Source organism: Barbus barbus (genome assembly GCF_936440315.1).
Source record: "Barbus barbus genome assembly, chromosome: 39".
NCBI lineage: Eukaryota > Metazoa > Chordata > Actinopteri > Cypriniformes > Cyprinidae > Barbus > Barbus barbus.
Window position 1 is genome coordinate 19,554,182 of NC_136717.1, and position 20,078 is coordinate 19,574,259.

At 37.5% G+C, this 20,078-nt stretch overlaps 1 protein-coding gene across 1 annotated transcript; it reads left to right on the plus strand.

Annotated features, from left to right (window-relative positions):
- Positions 1-636: 636 nt before the first annotated feature.
- Positions 637-18,921, plus strand: LOC306859020 (scavenger receptor cysteine-rich type 1 protein M130-like; the record flags this gene model as incomplete). Its single annotated transcript, XM_079399831.1, has 17 exons — positions 637-847; positions 1,058-1,381; positions 3,404-3,718; positions 3,962-4,285; positions 4,362-4,679; positions 5,361-5,657; positions 9,189-9,266; positions 15,849-16,163; positions 16,274-16,495; positions 16,594-16,677; positions 17,186-17,245; positions 17,522-17,578; positions 17,690-17,767; positions 17,885-17,947; positions 18,100-18,159; positions 18,295-18,357; positions 18,499-18,921. The coding sequence occupies 17 exons, from the start codon at positions 637-639 to the stop codon at positions 18,570-18,572; spliced, it is 2,943 nt and encodes a 980-aa protein (XP_079255957.1). The 3' UTR covers positions 18,573-18,921.
- Between the last annotated feature and the right edge of the window lie 1,157 nt (positions 18,922-20,078).

Here is a 20,078-nt window from a genome sequence, read left to right on the forward strand (position 1 = left end):
TCTAATAAGGTAACAGTGAGTGTCATTGGCAGCTGTGAGTCTCTCTCTCTCTTTAGGGGGCTGACAGGAGCCTGTTTCTTCAGTGTGTTTGAGGAGCAGACGAGAAACTTGTTCTGACAGAGTCAAAGAGACGGCGTGACGAGCAGAAGAAGATGGAGGGATGTCTGACATTCATTTTACTCTCCTCTATAATCCCTATAACCACATCTGGTAAGAACAAAATAGACAGTAAAGAGTTTAATTTAAATGTGTGTTTAAATGAGCAGCTTATCTTTGATGGCCTCATACCAATAGAAAGTGAATAGAGACCTGTGAAATATCTAGAGAATAAGATCTTGTATCACTAAGTATTATTATTAATTGTTAATTAAGAATTTAATTTTATGAATTATTTGTGCTTTTACATGCAACCAATTTAATGATGACAAGATGATTATTTTTTGTATGTTATATTTTCTATCTTATGATTTTGCCGTATTCTGCTTATGATTGTAGGCTGTTCAACTACTACTGTGCTTTCTTTCATGTACAGATATTGAGACTGTGAGGTTGACTGGTGGTAACAGTCCCTGCAGTGGTAGAGTGGAGGTTCATCATAGAGGTCAGTGGGGAACAGTGTGTGATTATAACTGGGATATGACTGATGCTGCAGTGGTGTGTAGAGAGCTGGGTTGTGAAGAGGCTGTACAGGCTCTGGGTGGTGCTCACTTTGGACAAGGATCAGGACCAATCTGGATGGATGAAGTGGCCTGTAGTGGATCAGAGTCCACACTGAAGAACTGTAGCTCAAATGGGTGGGGTGTTCATGACTGTGGTCATCATGAAGATGCTGGAGTCAGATGTTCAGGTGAGCTGCTCCATACATCACCCTGTTAATGCATCACTGATCAGACTTTCATCCATAAACATCTTATGTGCAATTTACAAAAAATTGTAACATTACTTTGCGGAGTAATTCATAAATAAGGAATTAATTAGCATATTTTATTTTGGTATAAACTGCTAACTTTCATCCATTTACAAAATGAATTAATTCTTGTTTTATGTCTGTAATCAGAAACTATAAACTACGGAAGGTCAAGACTTGTTGGTGGGTCTCACCTGTGCTCTGGAAGAGTGGAGATGTTTCTTGTAGGTGGTTGGGGTTCAGTGTGTGACGCTGCCTTTGACCAGCAGGATGCAGAGGTTGTGTGTAGAGAGCTGGACTGTGGGGCTCCTGTACAGGTGTTGGGAGCGGCTGCTTTTGGCAAAGGAGACACTCAGATTGGATCAAAAGAGATTCAGTGCAGAGGAGACGAATCACACATTCGACGCTGTCCATCATCAACCTCACAAAATCTAAACTGCACCCATGATAATGATGTGGGACTGCTATGTTCTGGTAAAATGTTTAACCTATTTATTTAACAAATTCAATTGATACATTAGGGCTGTAGTACTCGAGTCCGTTTTTCTATCGTCTCGGACTTGTCTTGGACTCGTTGGTATTTGGACTCGGACTTGGTCACTGGACTCGCCAAATGTTCTAGTTGGTCTCGACCGAGTCCAGCTATATGTTCTTTTTTCTCTCTCTCTCTCTCTCTCTCTTTCAGAACAAAACCATTAATCTGGCTCGCTTTTTCGGAAAATGGGTAATGTAATTGGTTTAATTTACAATCCATTAGAACGGGCATTGCCATTGGTTGCTTGGTAAATGCACAGCTGACACAGTCATATGCCTGGCTCCAAGTGTGTGCAGGCATAATTCATTTTTATTTTGGCGAGTTGCATAATACAGTTTGGTTTTACCAATTTCGTTGGAGTTTTCCTTCTCTTCCACCTCACTTTCCTTTGCTTTTAAGTAGCTTATTAATGCCGGTGCGCATTTTACTTTCACTTTCAATAGCAATTCAGTGTCAATTGCTTATTTATAATTTACAACTACAAATCAGCAAACGCAGTGGGACCAAATGAATAAGAAACAATTAATAAGAGCAAAACAAATAAAGCCTGGAGGCAGGGTATATACCTTGATGTAAAATAAAATAAATAAATTACACAAAAATTTAAATAAAGTAAAGATAAGCAAACACTGTGGCTATGGCTGGGCGATTTTTCAGATTTTATCGATTAATATGAATTTGATGTTTTGCCTCAATTTTATTTTTTATAAACCGAAGAATCGTGATTTTGAATAGAAATATTACTAAACACTAGAATTAGACAACTTGACAATAACAGTAAAGATAAAAGAACGAACTAGAGTGTCTGCGAACACGCTTAACCGCTCTCTTGATGCTCTCTGGTGCCATTCACACAGAATGTGTTTTTGTGTTGACAAAGATGCGACGCGGGCAGTGGAATAGGAAAAAATGCAAGAAGATGGGAGTTAAACATCTTTTAATAACTAGAGCACTGCGTTTTTAGAAAGCCGTTTCATGCACGAGACGCGAGAGCAACAGTCAATCGCGTCCATGTTTACATAGAAAAAAACAATGGAAAAGCAGCGTAATCAAATAAAAAACCTGTGGAGAACTACTACTAACTTTATGTCTGGTATTTCATGTTTGCATCAGGGTGACAGGCTGAAAACTACTGTACTTTTTACAGAGCATTTATAGTTAATACTAGCACTCTAGGTGTTATACCTTCAGTCATTTTGAATTTGAATTACTTGAGAATTTTTAAAGCATTTTTCTTGTATTATTTCTGAACATATAATATGCATAAGGAAAGTTTGTACAAGATGTAGTTGTAGTTCATGCATCTTTTCTGCAAAGATATTTAGTGATTTGTTTAACATTTACATTATAATGACAACTTCATGTGTGTGGTGCACTTAGAATAGATTTTTCTTTAACTAGAGGGTTAATAAAGAAAAAGTTGCTTGGATCATGTTGTAGTCATATTTTCAAGTTGACCAGTTAAAATCGTACAAAATCGAGAACTGGTCAAATGTTCTGAGAAAATCAAGATTTAATTTTTTATTATTATTATTTTTTTTTTGCCATATCGCCCAGCCCTAGAAACAAATAAAAAACCTTCCAATTTTTAATTTTGCTAAAGTATTACCTAAAGTAAATAAAATAGCCTAATTATAAATACAGTGTTGCTGCACATGCTTTTAGATCATTACAAATAATAATGCAAAAGTATTATCTTAGAATAGAAGATGTGCTGTCTCTCATATCACATAAATTATCAATAGATAAGTATGTGGTTTTGAAGAAGATGCTTTTTTTCTTTCTCTCATTTGGACTTGGACTTGACTTGGACTCAAACCTCTTTGGACTCGGTCTAGACTCGGACTCGATAGTCTTGGTCTTGGACTCGACAACGGTGGACTTGACACCTTTGTGACTGACAATGATACATATACTGAAATAGAAGAAAATTGCTAAAAAGCTCTGTGTTCTCTCTCCAGGTTACACTGATCTCAGACTGATAAATGGCTCAGACTCTTGTTCTGGAAGAGTGGAGCTTCAGTTCCTCAATGAGTGGGGCACAGTGTGTGATGCATGCTGGGATATGAGAGCTGCCAGTGTCCTCTGTAGACAGCTGAATTGTGGGATTGCTGTGTCTGTTGTGGGATCAGACTGGTTTGGAGAGGGAAGTGATGAAATCTGGGCTGATGTGTTTGATTGTGACGTGAATGAAACAAAACTCTCAGAATGTTCCATCTCTTCATGGAGTCGAGCTGAATGTTCTCATAGACGAGATGTTGGAGTCATCTGTTCTAGTGAGTCCATGTTACTGTAACATGACATTATGCTACTGGAAGACTTACTCTTAAACAATGTACAATATATATTCCCTATGCATGTACATTTAAGACTGAAGATTATTGCTTGTGTCATTTAAGTAGCTTGTGTCAAATTTACTTATGTAAACTGTAATATTGATATAAAGTGTATTTATATATTCCTCTCTGGTATTCAACACATTTGCAGTATTTTAGTTAAATGTCACGTCTTTCACTCAGATTCCTCTCTGGCTCTTCATGAGGGTCGGGTGCGGTTGTCTGGAGAGAGACAGTGTGAGGGGGAGCTGGAAGTTTTCATCCATCAGGTCTGGAGGAGAGTTCTGCTGGACTCCTGGAGTCTCACTGAATCCTCTGTGGTCTGCAGACAGCTGGGCTGTGGCTCTGTGCTCAGCGTCTACGGCTCCTCTTCATCCAGTCCTGAGCACAGTCATGAGTGTGTGACGGGCTTCCAGTGCTCTGGGAGTGAAGCTCATCTGGGGAACTGCAGCTCTCCACAAACTCTCAACTGCAGCTCAACACAACATCTGTCAATCACCTGCCTTGGTGAGAGCAACAACATCTGGGCATATTCGTCAGTTGTTAGTGATCAATAATGTGTTTTTCTTTCTCTGAATAGCAGGTCGAGGGTCCATCAGGCTGGTGGGTTCTGGGGGAGACTGTGCAGGGAGGCTGGAGGTTTTTCACAGCGGCTCATGGGGGACAGTGTGTGATGACTCCTGGGATATTGAAGATGCCCATGTGGTGTGCAGACAGCTGCAGTGTGGAGTGGCCCTCAGTAACCAGCAGGTACCAGCCTGGTTTGGTCCTGGTTCTGGACCCATATGGCTGGATGAGGTGGAGTGTGAGGGGAATGAGACGTCCCTGTGGAGCTGCTCTTCTTCAGGCTGCGGAAAACATGACTGTCAACACAAGGAGGATGTAGGAGTCGTGTGCTCAGGTAAACAGTGAATAATGATCTAAATAACATTTCAGTAACTTATATATAGAACTAATTGTTAACAGTATCCAGTCTATTTGCATTGCACATTAACAGCAGTATTAATCAACTGGGAAGCAATTCTTATTCAGATTCAGTTTCATCATTCAGCAAATGAATGAATGAATGAATTAATTAATTAATCAATTAATTAAATGAACAAATAAATAAATACATAAATAAAATCTGTTAACAGTTCTTGCATGTCAAATTTCCTGATGTGGAAGGAATACTGTAATATATGCTGCAGCACAACACTGCTGAACCAATAGTCTGTTTCCCAGATTACTTAAATCCATGTAGTGACGAGTGGATACTAAAGATGTACATTATGTATTTGATCAATAGTATTAATGAATGAAATATGTTTTCACATTTTTTTATCTAGGAATATTACATTAAACTTGCCTCTAAAAAAGACTGCAAACATAATTTGTCAACAACAAAGTTTAATTTTTTTTTTAATACTGAGATTATCTAAATTTTTGGTAATGGTATTGCATTTCTTTTTTCCAAATTAAACACACACACACACAAACAATGTTAATGGAGGAATTGCAGAATTTTTTATTATTCCCATTCCTACTTATCAGACTGAAATTAAATGAGAGCTGAGGTTAATTGTCATACTTTTCCATCTAGAGTTTAAAGAGATCAGGTTAACTGAGGGCTGTGAAGGGAATGTGGAGGTTTTCTACAATGGATCCTGGGGTAATGTGTGCTGGAACCAGATGGACAGAGACACAGCGAGTCTGATCTGTCAAGAGCTGAACTGTGGAAGATCTAGCAGTGAACCCATTTATTCAGAGGGACTGAAGTCTCACAACTGGCTGGATTATGTTAATTGTCGACGACATGATTCCACTTTATGGCAGTGTCCATCTTCACCCTGGGGACAGAATGACTGTGATAATGAAGTGGCCAAAATCACCTGCTCAGGTGAGATTATTGTAATGTAATACATATATAATATTAATATGTAATTTTAAGAAATAGTTTAATTTAGCTCAAAGGGAATCATTTATGATTTTATAGGGATTTGAACAGAATCACTGTTACGGCGATTCACTGAACGAGCCGTATAACAAACTCTGTACTGGATATTAAAATCCAAAATATAGTGAAAACACTATTAAACAGCACAGTAACTAGATCGGCAGATTAAGACATTAACTTGTGAGCAGAAAACACAAGATACTTCTCTTTTCAATATAAATCAGATTTTATTTATATAAACCTAAGACATAAACTAATCTAACACATGAACACAAACATTCACACATTCACACGTTGCAGAAAGAGAGAAAGTGAGGAAAGGATGAGTTATAGAGAATGGAAATGTGAAATCCCAAGTTTACAGCAATATGTTGAACTGCATAGACCTGAACAACCATCAATCACTTATTTAACCCTCGTTTTGAGTTTCTCAATGAGGCTAAGATTTATATTAAAGTCACCAATTCAGAACTTGGAGGCGTTACTTGCTTGCTTTGCCTGTGTTACGGGTTTCCTTTGTGGCGTCCTTGCAGAAAGGGGTTTCCCAAAGTTGCTGATTGGTTGAGAGTTCAGTAGTCTTTGAAGAAATGTGTTGGGCGTTGGCTGAGGATGCGGAGTTGGTCTGGTCGAAGTTTGAAGCGAGTGCAGTCGGAGCTGGACTTTGTAGCAAACTTACATTAGAACACGAAACTCCACGGAAAGAAAATAAACTAAAGTAAAAGAATAAAAGGATGTAACGAGACTATGTTGTTTTCCTTCTCATTATGGCACGTGGGCCAGAACACGCTCAAAGAGCAGCACGCGGTGGCAAAAGAGAAGAAGAGAGTGAGAGTGACCAGAGAGAGTTCCAAGAGAGCGCGGCAAGAGAGAGAGAGGAGAAAGCAGGATAAGAGTTTTAAACTCGGCTTTCAGACCATCCCATCTGGATGTCTTGACCAATTAGATAGGCTATTATCTTAGCTAGGGGTGTTCTTTACATCATAAATCAGCTTGTTATCAGTCACATGGTCCGAATTTTACAGGCCCTTGCAAAATATACTCTTGTCCATGATTTCTAATAACAAGACTATGATGTATTTGATAAAGAATTGATTGGAAGAAACATTTAAAGCATGCATTTTCAAACTCATACATACTAAACATGCATTTGAATCCTTCAGCTATTGAATAATGATTAAAAGACATACATATTATTTGATTAAAACATGATATGTGGTTTACAAACATAATATGGCGTTCTGCATAAAAATGTCCTTTTAGGATGATTTTATGTGCATATGGAAAAGAAAGTCTTTGTGTAGTTCTAAGGAGAACGAAGACATGTTCTTTAGACAAAGGAATTTTGGTTTGGTCTGTCTTCTATGTGTGGAGACCCGCCCAAGAGAGAGTTATCTTCTATCACAGGCTTACATGTGACCATCAGTCTTGATTACTTGCAACAAATTTGACAGTCTCCTTCTTGAATTGGAATTATCAATAAGTGTTCTTTTGTCTCAGTGTTGCAAGCTGTTTGGTGAAAGAGCCTTGCTAGTTAGGAGCCAGGAATCCGATTTATGGCGTTGTCATGTTACAGCTTTGAGGCCTCTCTGCATTCCAGCTCCTCAGGTTTCAATGTTCTGATCGCATCTTCACTTTGTCTGATTCAGTCTCTGATATCCTACATTATTGTAAGGTTGGAAGAACCTCAGACACTTTGTCTCCTGGAATACGAACAATACAAACACAGTTTTTCAACATACAGGCATCTGTTTCCACGTCTCACTGAGAGAATGTCTGGGAAAGCTTCTTTCTCACTTATACATTTGTTCCTTTTCCCTCACTTTCTTCCCTTCCATTTTCTTCACTCAGTTCACCCAGACTGGTCAGTAGCAAAATATAATGTTCTACATAAATGCAAGTTATATTCACAGTCACATATGCACCTTTTACTCTTAGATTATCTTTGAGAATTTGATGTCTTGTATTGATTTGATTCGATATCTCTGAATTGACGATGTAGCTGGCATAATACATATTTACCTGATTGATAATAAATTGTTACATGATTTCATTCTGACTTAATCTGACTCTAGTAGATTACATTAAATCCTTGACGCTAATCTAGGCTCATGTTAGTAACAGACTAAAATTCATCTTAAGTGGAACAGAGAAGCACACCAACTGATTTTTTAGATCTCCAACTAACACATTGGCATTAGTCATGTTGTATGCTTAGACTGTAGAGGCATAAGTGTTGTTAGACCAATATTAATAGGGGTGAGAAACAACCTCTGATTATTGTAATATTATTATAACTACAGTAAGTGTACATGACAGACATGAATATATGATATAATCTTTCTTAATTAAGTGTGTTCAAATCTATGGCGCTAAATAATATATTCTAGAATGAGCATGTAGAGTATGGCTGTCTACAATATTAGTCAATCAAGTTTGCGTATAAGATCCGAATACCCGGCTGGTACAAGACTGGAAGTGTTATAGGAATCCGAATGAACGAGTACAAGATTTAAGAATTAAATAGAACAATCAGACGAATTACATAAATTATCCTATATAATCAGTAATAATTGCCATTCTAATCTAAATTCGATGTCATAATAAAATGGAGTCAGATTAGAGTTTAATTGAAATTAAATTACTTTGTGCACCCAAAAAGACCAAACAAGCAGGAAACCTTCAGCCACCATTGAATACCTTCACTGGGCCAACTGGTTAGACCTTACATTATATCATATTATATATATCTGATTTAACGTGGTTTAAAGTGGTTAAGTTTATTTAAATATTACTATTTAAATATTAATTTAAATATTATTTCATTGATATTTTTGTTGTGTTGTCACTAGTACAATACTTTGAGATCCAAAGAAAATGAGGATTGAGTCAGTGTATAATTATGAACACATTTCTTATTGTTCTGCTCATTAACAGGGAGTCTCATCTCTGAAGAACTACATTCTGGGACTGAAGATGCTAAACAGCTTCTCTCAGGTTGGAGCTGAAGTACATTCAAATTAATACCTAAAAAAACTATTTGATGTACAGACTTAAAGAACTATGTAATATGTAATTCACACATTCTAACACTATATGAAATATATGACCAATCACACAACTGTTTAGAATATTACTAGACTGCATATTATGAAGATGTCAACAACAGCAGTGGTGTAATATATTTAACTGATTACCTGATTCATTACCAGATGATTTTTAAAAAAAAAGTTGAATGGTAATTTGCTACATACATTCTGTCTCCAAAAATATTCCAAAACGCACAAAATATAAGTCATGTTTTTATGCAGGAGTGATGGTGACGGAAACCCCACCAGGATATGATTATGATTATGTACTTGCAACAGATCAGAGAGATGAGACAGGTATATGAGACAAATTTAAAAAAAGGTGTTTTTACCATTTATTGTTTAATGAATTCTAATGTTGTGATCAATTTTGCCATGCTTTAATTAGAAGAGGAGGATCAAGAATCTCCTCGGAGTCATCTCACATGTTCTTCTTCACCAACTCATTACCAGAGACAGTGTTCAAGTATGTTTATGATATGTGTTTTCTTTCATTTTTTCCCCTCCCATTATAAATCATTTATATTGAACAATCCAGCACTGCTGGTCAGCAGCATAAGGTATGTTTTGCATGCTGGGATCAGCATGTGATGCTGGTTACTACAACCCGAATTCCGGAAATGTTGGGACGTTTTTTAAATTTGAATAAAATGAAAACTAAAAGATTTTTTTTTTTTTAAGATTTTTTTTAGAAGTCAATATTATATTTACAACAGAACATAGATAACATAAAAAATGTTTAAACTTAGAAATTTTACAATTTCATGAGCACAAAATTGCATAAAATGTGATACTTGCTACAGGGGAAGTCGTGGCCTAATGGTTAGAGAGTCGGACTTGTAATCCAAAGGTTGCGGGTTCGAGTCTCCGGCCGGCAGGAATTGTAGGTGGGGGGAGTGAATGTCCAGCGCTCTCTCCACCCTCAATACCACGACTGAGGTGCCCTTGAGCAAGGCACCGAACCCCCAACTGCTCCCCGGGCGCTGCAGCATAAAATGGCTGCCCACTGCTCCGGGTGTGTGTTCACGGTGTGTGTGTGTTCACTGCTGTGTGTGTGCACGTTGGATGGGTTAAATGCAGAGCACGAATTCCGAGTATGGGTCTGTAACCAGTTCTACTTCGCCTCGCTCCGAGCGGGCATCTGGGCATCGAGGCTATGAGTTTCTTGAGTTTTGGTGTTGGAATTTGGTGGCATTCTAAAAGACATTACGTCTAACTGATAGTCGTTATCACTCTGTTGTGCATGATAGATATGTTAAACGCCAAACAAGTCAAAAGCGGAACAAAATAGCAGTACTCGTTTGAATTGCGCACCTCAAAAGAAAACAGCGCAGCGCGAGCTTATATGTGTTTATTACAGTGACCAGTCGCGATCACGCACTAAACAACGCTGTGAAATCCAGTAAGAAGCACTCGAGTTCAGCGCTGAGTTCTCCAGTACAAATCACATCTCTTTAATTTAAACTAGTTTAAAGCCAGTAAATCGGAGCGGTTATTCTCATCAACGCTGATGCAGAAAGCAGCAGAAACAGTGCAACAACGATCCAGTTAGAAGACGTTTCAATCCACAAATCACCCACATTTACCATTGTTTTACTGTAGTAACACTAACGGTAACAATGGTACGGTGGCAGAAAAGTAGGATATTCATATTGAGTATTATTATATTATTAATATACTAATTATGTTATAAGAGTAATGGAATATTATTACATTATTTTGTTAATTATTCTTTCAGTTGATGTGGATTTGTAATTGACAATGTCTTTAGGCTACTGTTTTTCAATGCAAACTCCATAGAAACCATATAATTAGGCTACGTTTTTACAATGGTAATGATGTGCTGTACTTTTGGTTATGTATAAAAGATGAGGCTGTTACAGTTTTCACAATGGTACTGTCAAATGTACATCTGCATCCCAACTCAAGCTCCTGCTACTCTGAACTCAAGCTCCTGTTCTAATGTGCATTTCTAAGAGACAAAACTTGTAATATTACATGTTCAGTGCTACCAAATCAGGTGCTGGGGCCACTGCTCTCAAATGTTAGTCTGGAGCCCTGATAATATAAATTGTACTGTAAAATGTTACTGTAATTTGAAATTTCATCTGTTTAATTGTAAATGAAATATATAGCTTTAGTAAACCATTTTTCTTTTTTTTCTTTTTTAACATTATTATACCGTGCATAATTTTACCTTTTTTGTATAAAGAAGAAACCAAACGAATGTATAGTTGACATTTGAGGCTCAATGCTATAGAAAAGCAATAAAAGTTCAGAAAGAGTGTTTTCAGCCTTTTTTAAAATATATATTTTATATAAAAATTTGGCATGCAGCTTCAAACAATTGGATAAATCTGTTCAAAATAATCATTATTAATAATCGCAATTACAATCTCAAGGGAATAATCGACAATTAGGATTTTTGTCATAATCGTGCAGCCCTAATTGTTATACTTGGAGCAATTTTTTGTTTGAGCTTTAAATGGTTAATTGAGAGTTAAGTGCGTTCTACCTGATTGCACCTTGAATGTGTTATTGCTGTGTGGAAATTGTAAAAGTCTTGTTAACCATTTTACACCTGACATACGCATCACCACACACACTGAAAATTATTTTATTGTGCATTCAACATTGTACATTGACTGACACATACATATACATACATATGGTCACATCCCCACCCTGCCCATCCTCTTTGGTGGACATTGACCCACCTCCTGACATTCCTACTCCAAGCAGCCTACTGGGACAACATATTGCTCAGTATCCAAGACGTCCGCAAATACCAAGCACTTTTGTCTTCCATTCCACGCCCACATTGCATCACAGAACTTCACAGGGATCTAATGTCCGTTTTGCTTCCGCATCATCTGTACCTGCTGACAGTCGTCCTGTCCAAGGCCCGCCTGGGGAGCAGCAAGGACCAGATGCTATGCAATTGTGCACCTCATCTAAATTTTCACTTTCAGAAACACAACATGACTTAACTTGTTCACTAGCTGGTTTTCTTCTTACTCCTGGAAGATAAATGCACCATTTTACTGCCCAACTACAAGGGAATTGGGATCGTTTATTTGAATGTCAAAGAAATAAAGTAAAGGCTGTGAATGAACTCAACCATGAAATGAAACAAATGACTTCCCACACTGGCGGACAACTGGATGCTTTGACTGTTAAAATGGAGTCCAATCATCAGCAACTTTTCTCCACATTAACTGCAACGAAACAGCAAGAGGAAACAGAAACTGACCAGCTAATCAAAGCCATGAAAACAATGCTAACAGATAAATTACAGAAGACTGAATCAACTTTGTGTACTGAATTTCGCTTTATGGCGGAACAGCTTCAACTTGAGTTACAGCAGGACATCAAGACCACCCAGCAAATTCTTCAAAAAGATCAGGAACAACATTCTACAGAAATTGCCAGAGGTAACAAGAAAATGGACGAACTAGACAAGAAGATAACTGAACTTCAATTTGAAATGGACAACAACTTCCAAGCTTATGGAAAAATCAACTCAGACACTGAAATGAAAAGTGTATCAACATCTACAACTTCAGACATCATATCTGCTCCACCAATAGTAAGTCCTGCACATCTAACAGTCCCTGCTGTCAAAAGTGACCACTTAAAATTGACCTACTTCCCTACTTTTGGAAGATCCACTGATGATCCTGTCTCCCTGTTATATTTAGAACGTTGTCAAGACTTCCTGGCATTGCATCCCCTCACTGATGCTGGCATTTTAACAACTTTTCACACAGTCCCATTCGGTACAGCGCAAGATTGGTGGGAGGTCGCCAGAACTTCCATAACCACTTGGGAGGAATTTGGAACGGCTTTTCTTTCTGCATTTCTATCAGAAGACTATGAAGATGAGCTGTCAGAACGAGTCCGTACCTGAACCCAAGGTGAGTCAATTCGAGATTTTGATTTCACATATAGAGCCCTCTGCAAACGTTGGAAACCAGCTTTCACAGAAGCAGAAATGGTGAAACTGATTCTCAAAAACATAAAACCTCACCTGGCAAGCCAGTTGTGTAGTCGCGTCAGTACAGTGGAAGACCTTGTCAAGATGGGTCATCAGCTGGAGAAAGACTACGAGCAACAAATGCAGTATGGAACGTGTATGAATTTCCAGATATGTCACAAAAGCCAACTAACAGAACTGCAGACAAATCATCTTCTGTACAGTGCTGGAGATGTAAAGGATACCATGCTCCAGGGAACTGTCCACACTATTCTTCCAGGCAAAACCAGTCTGAAAATCCACATCACTCATCTGGTAGCAAAAGGTCTTTTCCGCACTCCAAACATGGACGTCAGTCTACCAGCAATGCTGTAACTGCTGCCACCAAACCTAAACCACAAACAAAATCCAAGAAGTCGCCTTCATCTTCTCCACCTCCTCCAATCATTCCGCCACAATTAGTTGTGCCTATCCGCATTAGCACTTGGACAGGAAAAGCTATTGTGGACACAGGAGACCTATCACTGCTGTAGACCTATGAGAAGAACAATATAAAGACCCTGAAATTCAAAATATCTTCAAAGCAATGATAGAAAACAATCAAGACACCTCAGAAAAATATGAGATTGTGGAAGATAAATTGTACCTTAAAACGCCATTGTCAAAAGGAGAAGTTCAGTACCGAATGTACCTGCCCAAGAGTCTTACTCCTACAATCCTCCAACATTACCAATCACATTACCAACTACTCATGTTTGCAACCTGAAACCATGCTACCCCTCAGCCACTGACTTAGAGTCCCACGAAAGGCAAAGACTCCAGGAAATCTTTCAAGAATCTTCGGATGAAGACTCTGAATTCTTAGGTTTTTAAAGCTTTGCATAAATTCCTCACAACCTGGAGGTTGTGTTTTTCCTGGTAGGGGGAAATGTGACAAGTTCATTTCACAATGAACCGCACATCAATGAACAGTTTTGCCAATCACAAAAGAGATAGAAACTGACGTCACAGAATCGAAAGTGGAGCTCTGTGAATAAAAGAGGAAGCGGAAAGAGCAATGGGGGTTACGTAAAGAGGTGTGGTTCAAAGAGTGAGTTGTACGTGGTGGAGTGGTTGAGTGCAGCTTACCGCTGCGGCTGAGCCCACATGGAAAGAACCTATATGAGGATATATGCGCATATGTGAAACCTATATGCAGTATATATGCACATATATGATAACATATATGCTGCATATATGCGTATATATGCCACATATAGGCAAAATTGAGGTGCATATATGTGCATATAAAGGCCATATAGGTCTCCTGTATTGCTTCTTTATATCCACATATAAGCCCTTTATGTACATGTAAATGTAAATTTCGACATTTTGGGCTTTTATTTATGTTGTCTAGCAGCTATGGATTTTAATAATTTTACTAATATATAGGTAAACATATAGGTGCATATATGCACACATATATACATGCATATATGTACATATATTATAGGAAAACGGCCAATTTTATATATGTCACATATATTAAAAACATATATCAAAACCTATATTAAAACATATATGTTTATATAGGTTATTTCCGTGTGGGAGTGAGTGACGTTACAAACAAAGGTCTTCGGCCTTGTCCCTTACGCACAGAGATTTCTCCAGTTTCTCTGAAAATTTTGATGATGTTATGAAAAAAAGCATTTGCAATCTGAAGTTGAGGAATGTTGTTTCTTAAAGGTGGGGTAAGCAATTTCTGGAAGCCAGTGTTGATATTTGCAATCAGCAAAACAAACACACCCCTACCCCAAAAGGGTCTCGCCCCTATTTTGATAGCTCTACCCCACACACACGTAGCTTATGCAACCCAGGCAACGATTAGTTCTGCGAAACAAAGCAAAACCAATGTTACACTGTTTCTACACCGGACACTATAGAAGTCATTATAATCAGTGATGCTGTCTACACTGGATGCTGCGCAGCGTGACAAACCTCATACAGAAAACTGCTGGCGCGTTCTGTTTATGATGTGCGGACACAAATTTCAAATGATTTTCAATGGTTGCTTTATCGCATACAGTGTAGGCAGATTTTAGCTGTTGCGGCGTGCCACGTCTGATGTAGACACGGTATTACTAACCAATTGAGAAGAACCTAAGCAACCTCGGCGTCCGATCGCAGGCCTTCCACTCCTAGAGTTCTCTCCAGCACTGGAAAGCTGATCCGATATTTACATGGGTCCTACTTCTTGCCTTATCATTTCGCAGATGTTTTCCTCTTTTGATTTGAACTTTTTTCTCCCTTTTCAAATCTCATATTGCATCAAAAAGACATTTATTTTCAACAAAAATGAAGGAAATAATCAAAAAGTTGAAAATAAAGTATCGGGTAGGCTTAGGGTGAAGGTGTATGGAGGGCTTTATTTTCCCAATAAGGTGGCATCCATTTGATAATTTGAATTAAAACTATAATTTTCACTCAGTACATTATTGCGTACAGTTTTATAATGTACCTACAATAATGAGGCGCAGATAATTGCCAGTTTGCAATAAGTAGTATAAATAGCTTTAACAGTGTAAATAGAATCTATAGTTATTTACAGTGTAAATAGCATATTGTTAAAAAAACTATTTTCACTTAGTGCAAAAATAGCATCTCTCGCTAAGAAAATATGCTATTTGCATTTAGTGTAAATAGAACCTAAATGCTATTTACACTTAGTGTAAATAGCTGCTGCCAATTTGAAATGAGCTCATTTAGTGGATAAAACTAAAATTTCTCAGTTTAAACATTTGTCATGTTCTCTATCTTCTACTGTGAATAAAATATTGGTTTCAATATTTCCAGAATTCGGGTTGTAGTTTACTGCTTTAATCAGCACTATACCAGCTCAAACCATCATAAACCTGCCTGGACCAACGTAGAATACATGCTGGATTTTTCAGCAGGGTTTGTGCATTAAATAATTTTTATCCCACATTCAAAATGAATCACAGTTGTAAAGACCTCAAGCTCCAATTTAAGTGCATGTTTTGTTGTGAATTTTGTGCGTAAGCTGCTCAGTGCTGGTTGATGTGTGTGTTTTAGATCATGTTCCTCTCAGACTGAGTGGAGGGGAGGGCCGGTGCTCTGGGAGGTTGGAGGTGTATCATAACGCTGTGTGGGGCTCAGTCTGTGATGATCAGTGGGACATCAGCGATGCTCAGGTGGTCTGCAGGCAGCTGGGTTGTGGAGCAGCACTGAGGGCTGATGGGAATTCAGTCTTTGGTGCTGGTGAAGGTGTTGTGTGGCTGAACAGAGTCGAGTGCAGAGGGAATGAGATTCACCTGTGGGACTGTCCTCTCTCCCTAAAAAGCCACACTGACTGCTCCCACAAAGAGCACGCTGGACTCACCTGTGCAGGTCACAGAAAAATACTAGAGATTTTAATTAATTTGATCATTTCAGAGGTAATACTATTTGTGTATTCAAGAGAATCATGATTGTTAATGCATTTGTGTCTGTTTTGACAGATTTGACCGATTTGTCAGTGTCCACTACTCTTGCCACAACATCATCAGCTTCTCCTCCAGTTTCTCCTCCAGTGCGCTCAACATCAGTCTCTCCTCCACAAACTCCTCCAGCAGAGTCTCTCTCCGTCCCCCCAGAGCTTGTGATTGTACTGGGAGTTGTGCTCTTACTGCTCTTAGTGCCACTGCTTATACTGATTCAGCAGAACAGAGTGATGAGGAGAGGTAGGAGAGATCCAGAGACTGTCATATTGTGTCTTATTCAGTGTGTGATCAGTCATGTGTTGTAAACTGACAGCAGGGTTGTCTGTCTACACTCACAGCTCTCTCTAAGAGGAGACACAGGACGACGACTGAGGCCGTTTATGAGGAGATTCAGCACAGACACAATCACTTCACTCAGAGGGGTGAGACATGAGCCATCAATCTCATTTAATACCATTAATAAGAGTCTGTCAGACAGTTGATGTTCATCTATTATTAGTCCTGTTAAACCTCCTGCTTCAAACCACAGAATTCCTGACAGAAACCCACAGAGCTGCAGGTGCATGTTTATGTGTGTGTGTGTGTGTGTGTGTGCTTGTGTGTGTCAGCGAGTGTCTCTTCCTGTGAGTATTTTTAGATTGTCATAAGGAAGTGTTTATATGTTTTTAAGTGTAAGTGCAGGTGTGTGTGTGTTTGTGTGTGTATTTCTGGAAGGCAGTGAGGAATGGGTTCAAGTGAGGATGCTTGTGTGTTTACTAAAAGGATTAACAAAAAGGTATTTCTGCCTATAATACTTTTAAAATGTGAAAAATTAATGTTTGTGCTGTTACTTATGCTTATACTTATGTTCTTTATGATCCAGAGGAAAAGAGGATCGAGTCTGTTTGTAATGATGAACATGTTTCTGATTGTTCTGCTCTCCTTTAACAGGGAGTCTCATCTCTGAAGAACTGCATTCTGGGTATGAAGATGCTGATGAGCTTCTCTCAGGTTAGAGAGATGAAGGCCATATTCATTCCACAATCCAATAAAAAAAATCTTCTTAATGAATTCACTTTATAAAAAAAAAAAAAAAAAAAAATATATATATATATATATATATATATATATATATATATATATATATATATATATATATATATATATATATATATATATATATATATATAAAAATGAACAAATTATATTACATATTTGATTGATGAATAAATACTATTCAAATACTGCTGTTTACTTGTATATTAACAGTCTGCTCTCCTTTTTAAGCAAAAGAGTTGAAGACTGCATATTATGATGATGTCACCAATGGCAGTGGCCTAAAAGGTCAGGGATCACATGATTAAATACTAAATGTTCAATACATTTTCAGTCTCATGATCTGCAACAAGAACATATTTTGGCTTTTGTATCCGAACATATTGTGTGTTGATGCAGAAGAGATGCTGAAGGAAATCACTCCGGGATACTATGATGATGTCATCACTGATGGACTGAAAGCAGATCGTGAGACAGGTGTCTCTCTCTTACTCTACAACAGCTTATAATACACTTTTAAATTAAATTATTACAGTATGTTGAAAATAAATGTTTCAAATATGTTCTGAATGTAATGAATGTGTGAATTTGTAGAAGACACACCTGAGAGCTATGATGATGTCATGACGAGCGGACTGAACTCTGACATCAGAAAAGGTGTTTTACTTCATCTTACTTTTGTAACTTTTTTACATACTACACACTTTTTTATTATGCTTTAAAAATAATATTCCTCTAAAAATAAAAATAGAGATACTATTTTAAATTACTGTCTTATATTTAATTTTGACTCATATTTTTATGTGTAGTGGACGCACCAGGGAATTATGATGTCATCATTAATAGACCGATCTCTCAATGTGTAACAGGTGAGATAAACTGAACTAATTTTTTTTCACCCTTTCCATGTTTACATGAGTATCAGACAATCAAGTCACTGAAGGGAAAGAGGATCCTTCAATTGTTTTATAAATATGATATATTTTCATGTCATTCTTGATCAGAGAGAGTTCAGGAGGAGTATGATGATGTGATGAGTGTCAGTGAAGATGTGAGAAATTTGTTGGGTAAGTTACTATAACCCTTTTGTTCTCATTGTATTATCTTGATTTATATTTGAACATTTTTTATATTTTTTTCAAGGTTTTTTAGAATTTTAATATATTCATCCAGTTATAACATTTGACATGATTTGTTTTTAATAACAGATTATGATGATGTGGAGGAGGAGTCCAACAAAGAAGATTACAGCTGCCTCGGCTCAATAGATTTGAACTCTTAAAAGCTTTGAGTAATATTTTTATTGATGTGTCAAATCTCAGGTTTTTGTGTTTCTCCCATTTTGGTATTAAAACTTCTATGCATTTGTGAGATTTTGTTGTATTGTTTTATTTATTTTTTTGTTTTGTTTTTAATTTTTTTTTGGCCTTGTTAATAGCAATACATTTTTGTATGTATTTCCATAAGACATTACACAGTCCCTGAATTCAAATGTCTGATCTTACCTTTTAACGCACAACCGTGGTGCCAACTGAAGACATCTTAAACATAAGCCCAAATGACCATCTGCGATTTAACAGCCCTCAGCATCATCGCAGCAAGTATTGGAGCTTTGTCAGTGGATAATGCTGTATCCATATGTCACGGTGCACACACGAGGGAGGACACAGGAACACGCATACGAGGATGTAACTTTAAATCATAGTCTTTACTGACAACATGAAGACATGGCAGGACAAGGCAAGACTGACACAGACAGGAACACCGGGGAGTAACGAGTAGACCAGATACAAGGGATAATCGTAGATAACGAGACGAACACGGCTGGACAAGAATTAACTAATGATAACATTTAACAAGGACAGGAAACAAACCAAATATGGACACATGAGGCAGGAACACATGACACACACGACAGAAGACTGACACCATATGAATCACTTTTTAATAACTTTAACAGTACATTATTACTTAATAATGCTTAACAACAGAACATTAGAACCACAGTGCAGCTCATATCCATAAATATAAAACAAACGCAGAACCTGTTGAATAACGTCACGGCAATGTCATCTACACACAAGTTCTGCAGACATAAATAAAACCATGGTAATATCCTACTACTTCTTGGTACTTTTTGGATGGAAATTGGCCTTATACTCTAAAAAATGCTGGGTTAAATACAACCCAGGGCTGAGTTGAGCTGGGTTGAGCTATACAGGGGTGAAATCACTCAATATTACATTAGTCATTTAGGAGCACTGTATGATCCGACTTGAAAGTAGTTGTAGAAATAGAATATAATAGAAATATAAAATTATTCTGCTTGGCTAAAAACACATAATTATGTTAGACACATATGCATACACTCTGTCCCAGACTACATTTTATTAAATTATTCATTTTATTTTTGATTTATTATTAATAAACATGGAAGCTCAAAAGTGACCTTTTGCGTTTACCATATTTAAAGGGGCCATATGACCAGTGTTGGGGAAAGTTACTTTTAAAAGTAATGCATTACAAAACTGCGTTACTCCCTAAAAAATTAACAAATTACGTTACTTAGCTACTTTTTATGGAAAGTAATGCATTATGTTACTTTTGCGTTACTTTTTAAATATGAGCAGGGCTTGATTGTTTTTAATACAAGAAGTTCTAATTATAGCAAAATGTAAAAGCCCTTTGACACCAAAAAGAGTAATGAATAAACCTCAGGCTGAAGGAAAAGTAAACTGACGTCTGTAAAGTAGAACGAGAAGGAGAGGAGAGGAGAAGAAGGTTCAAC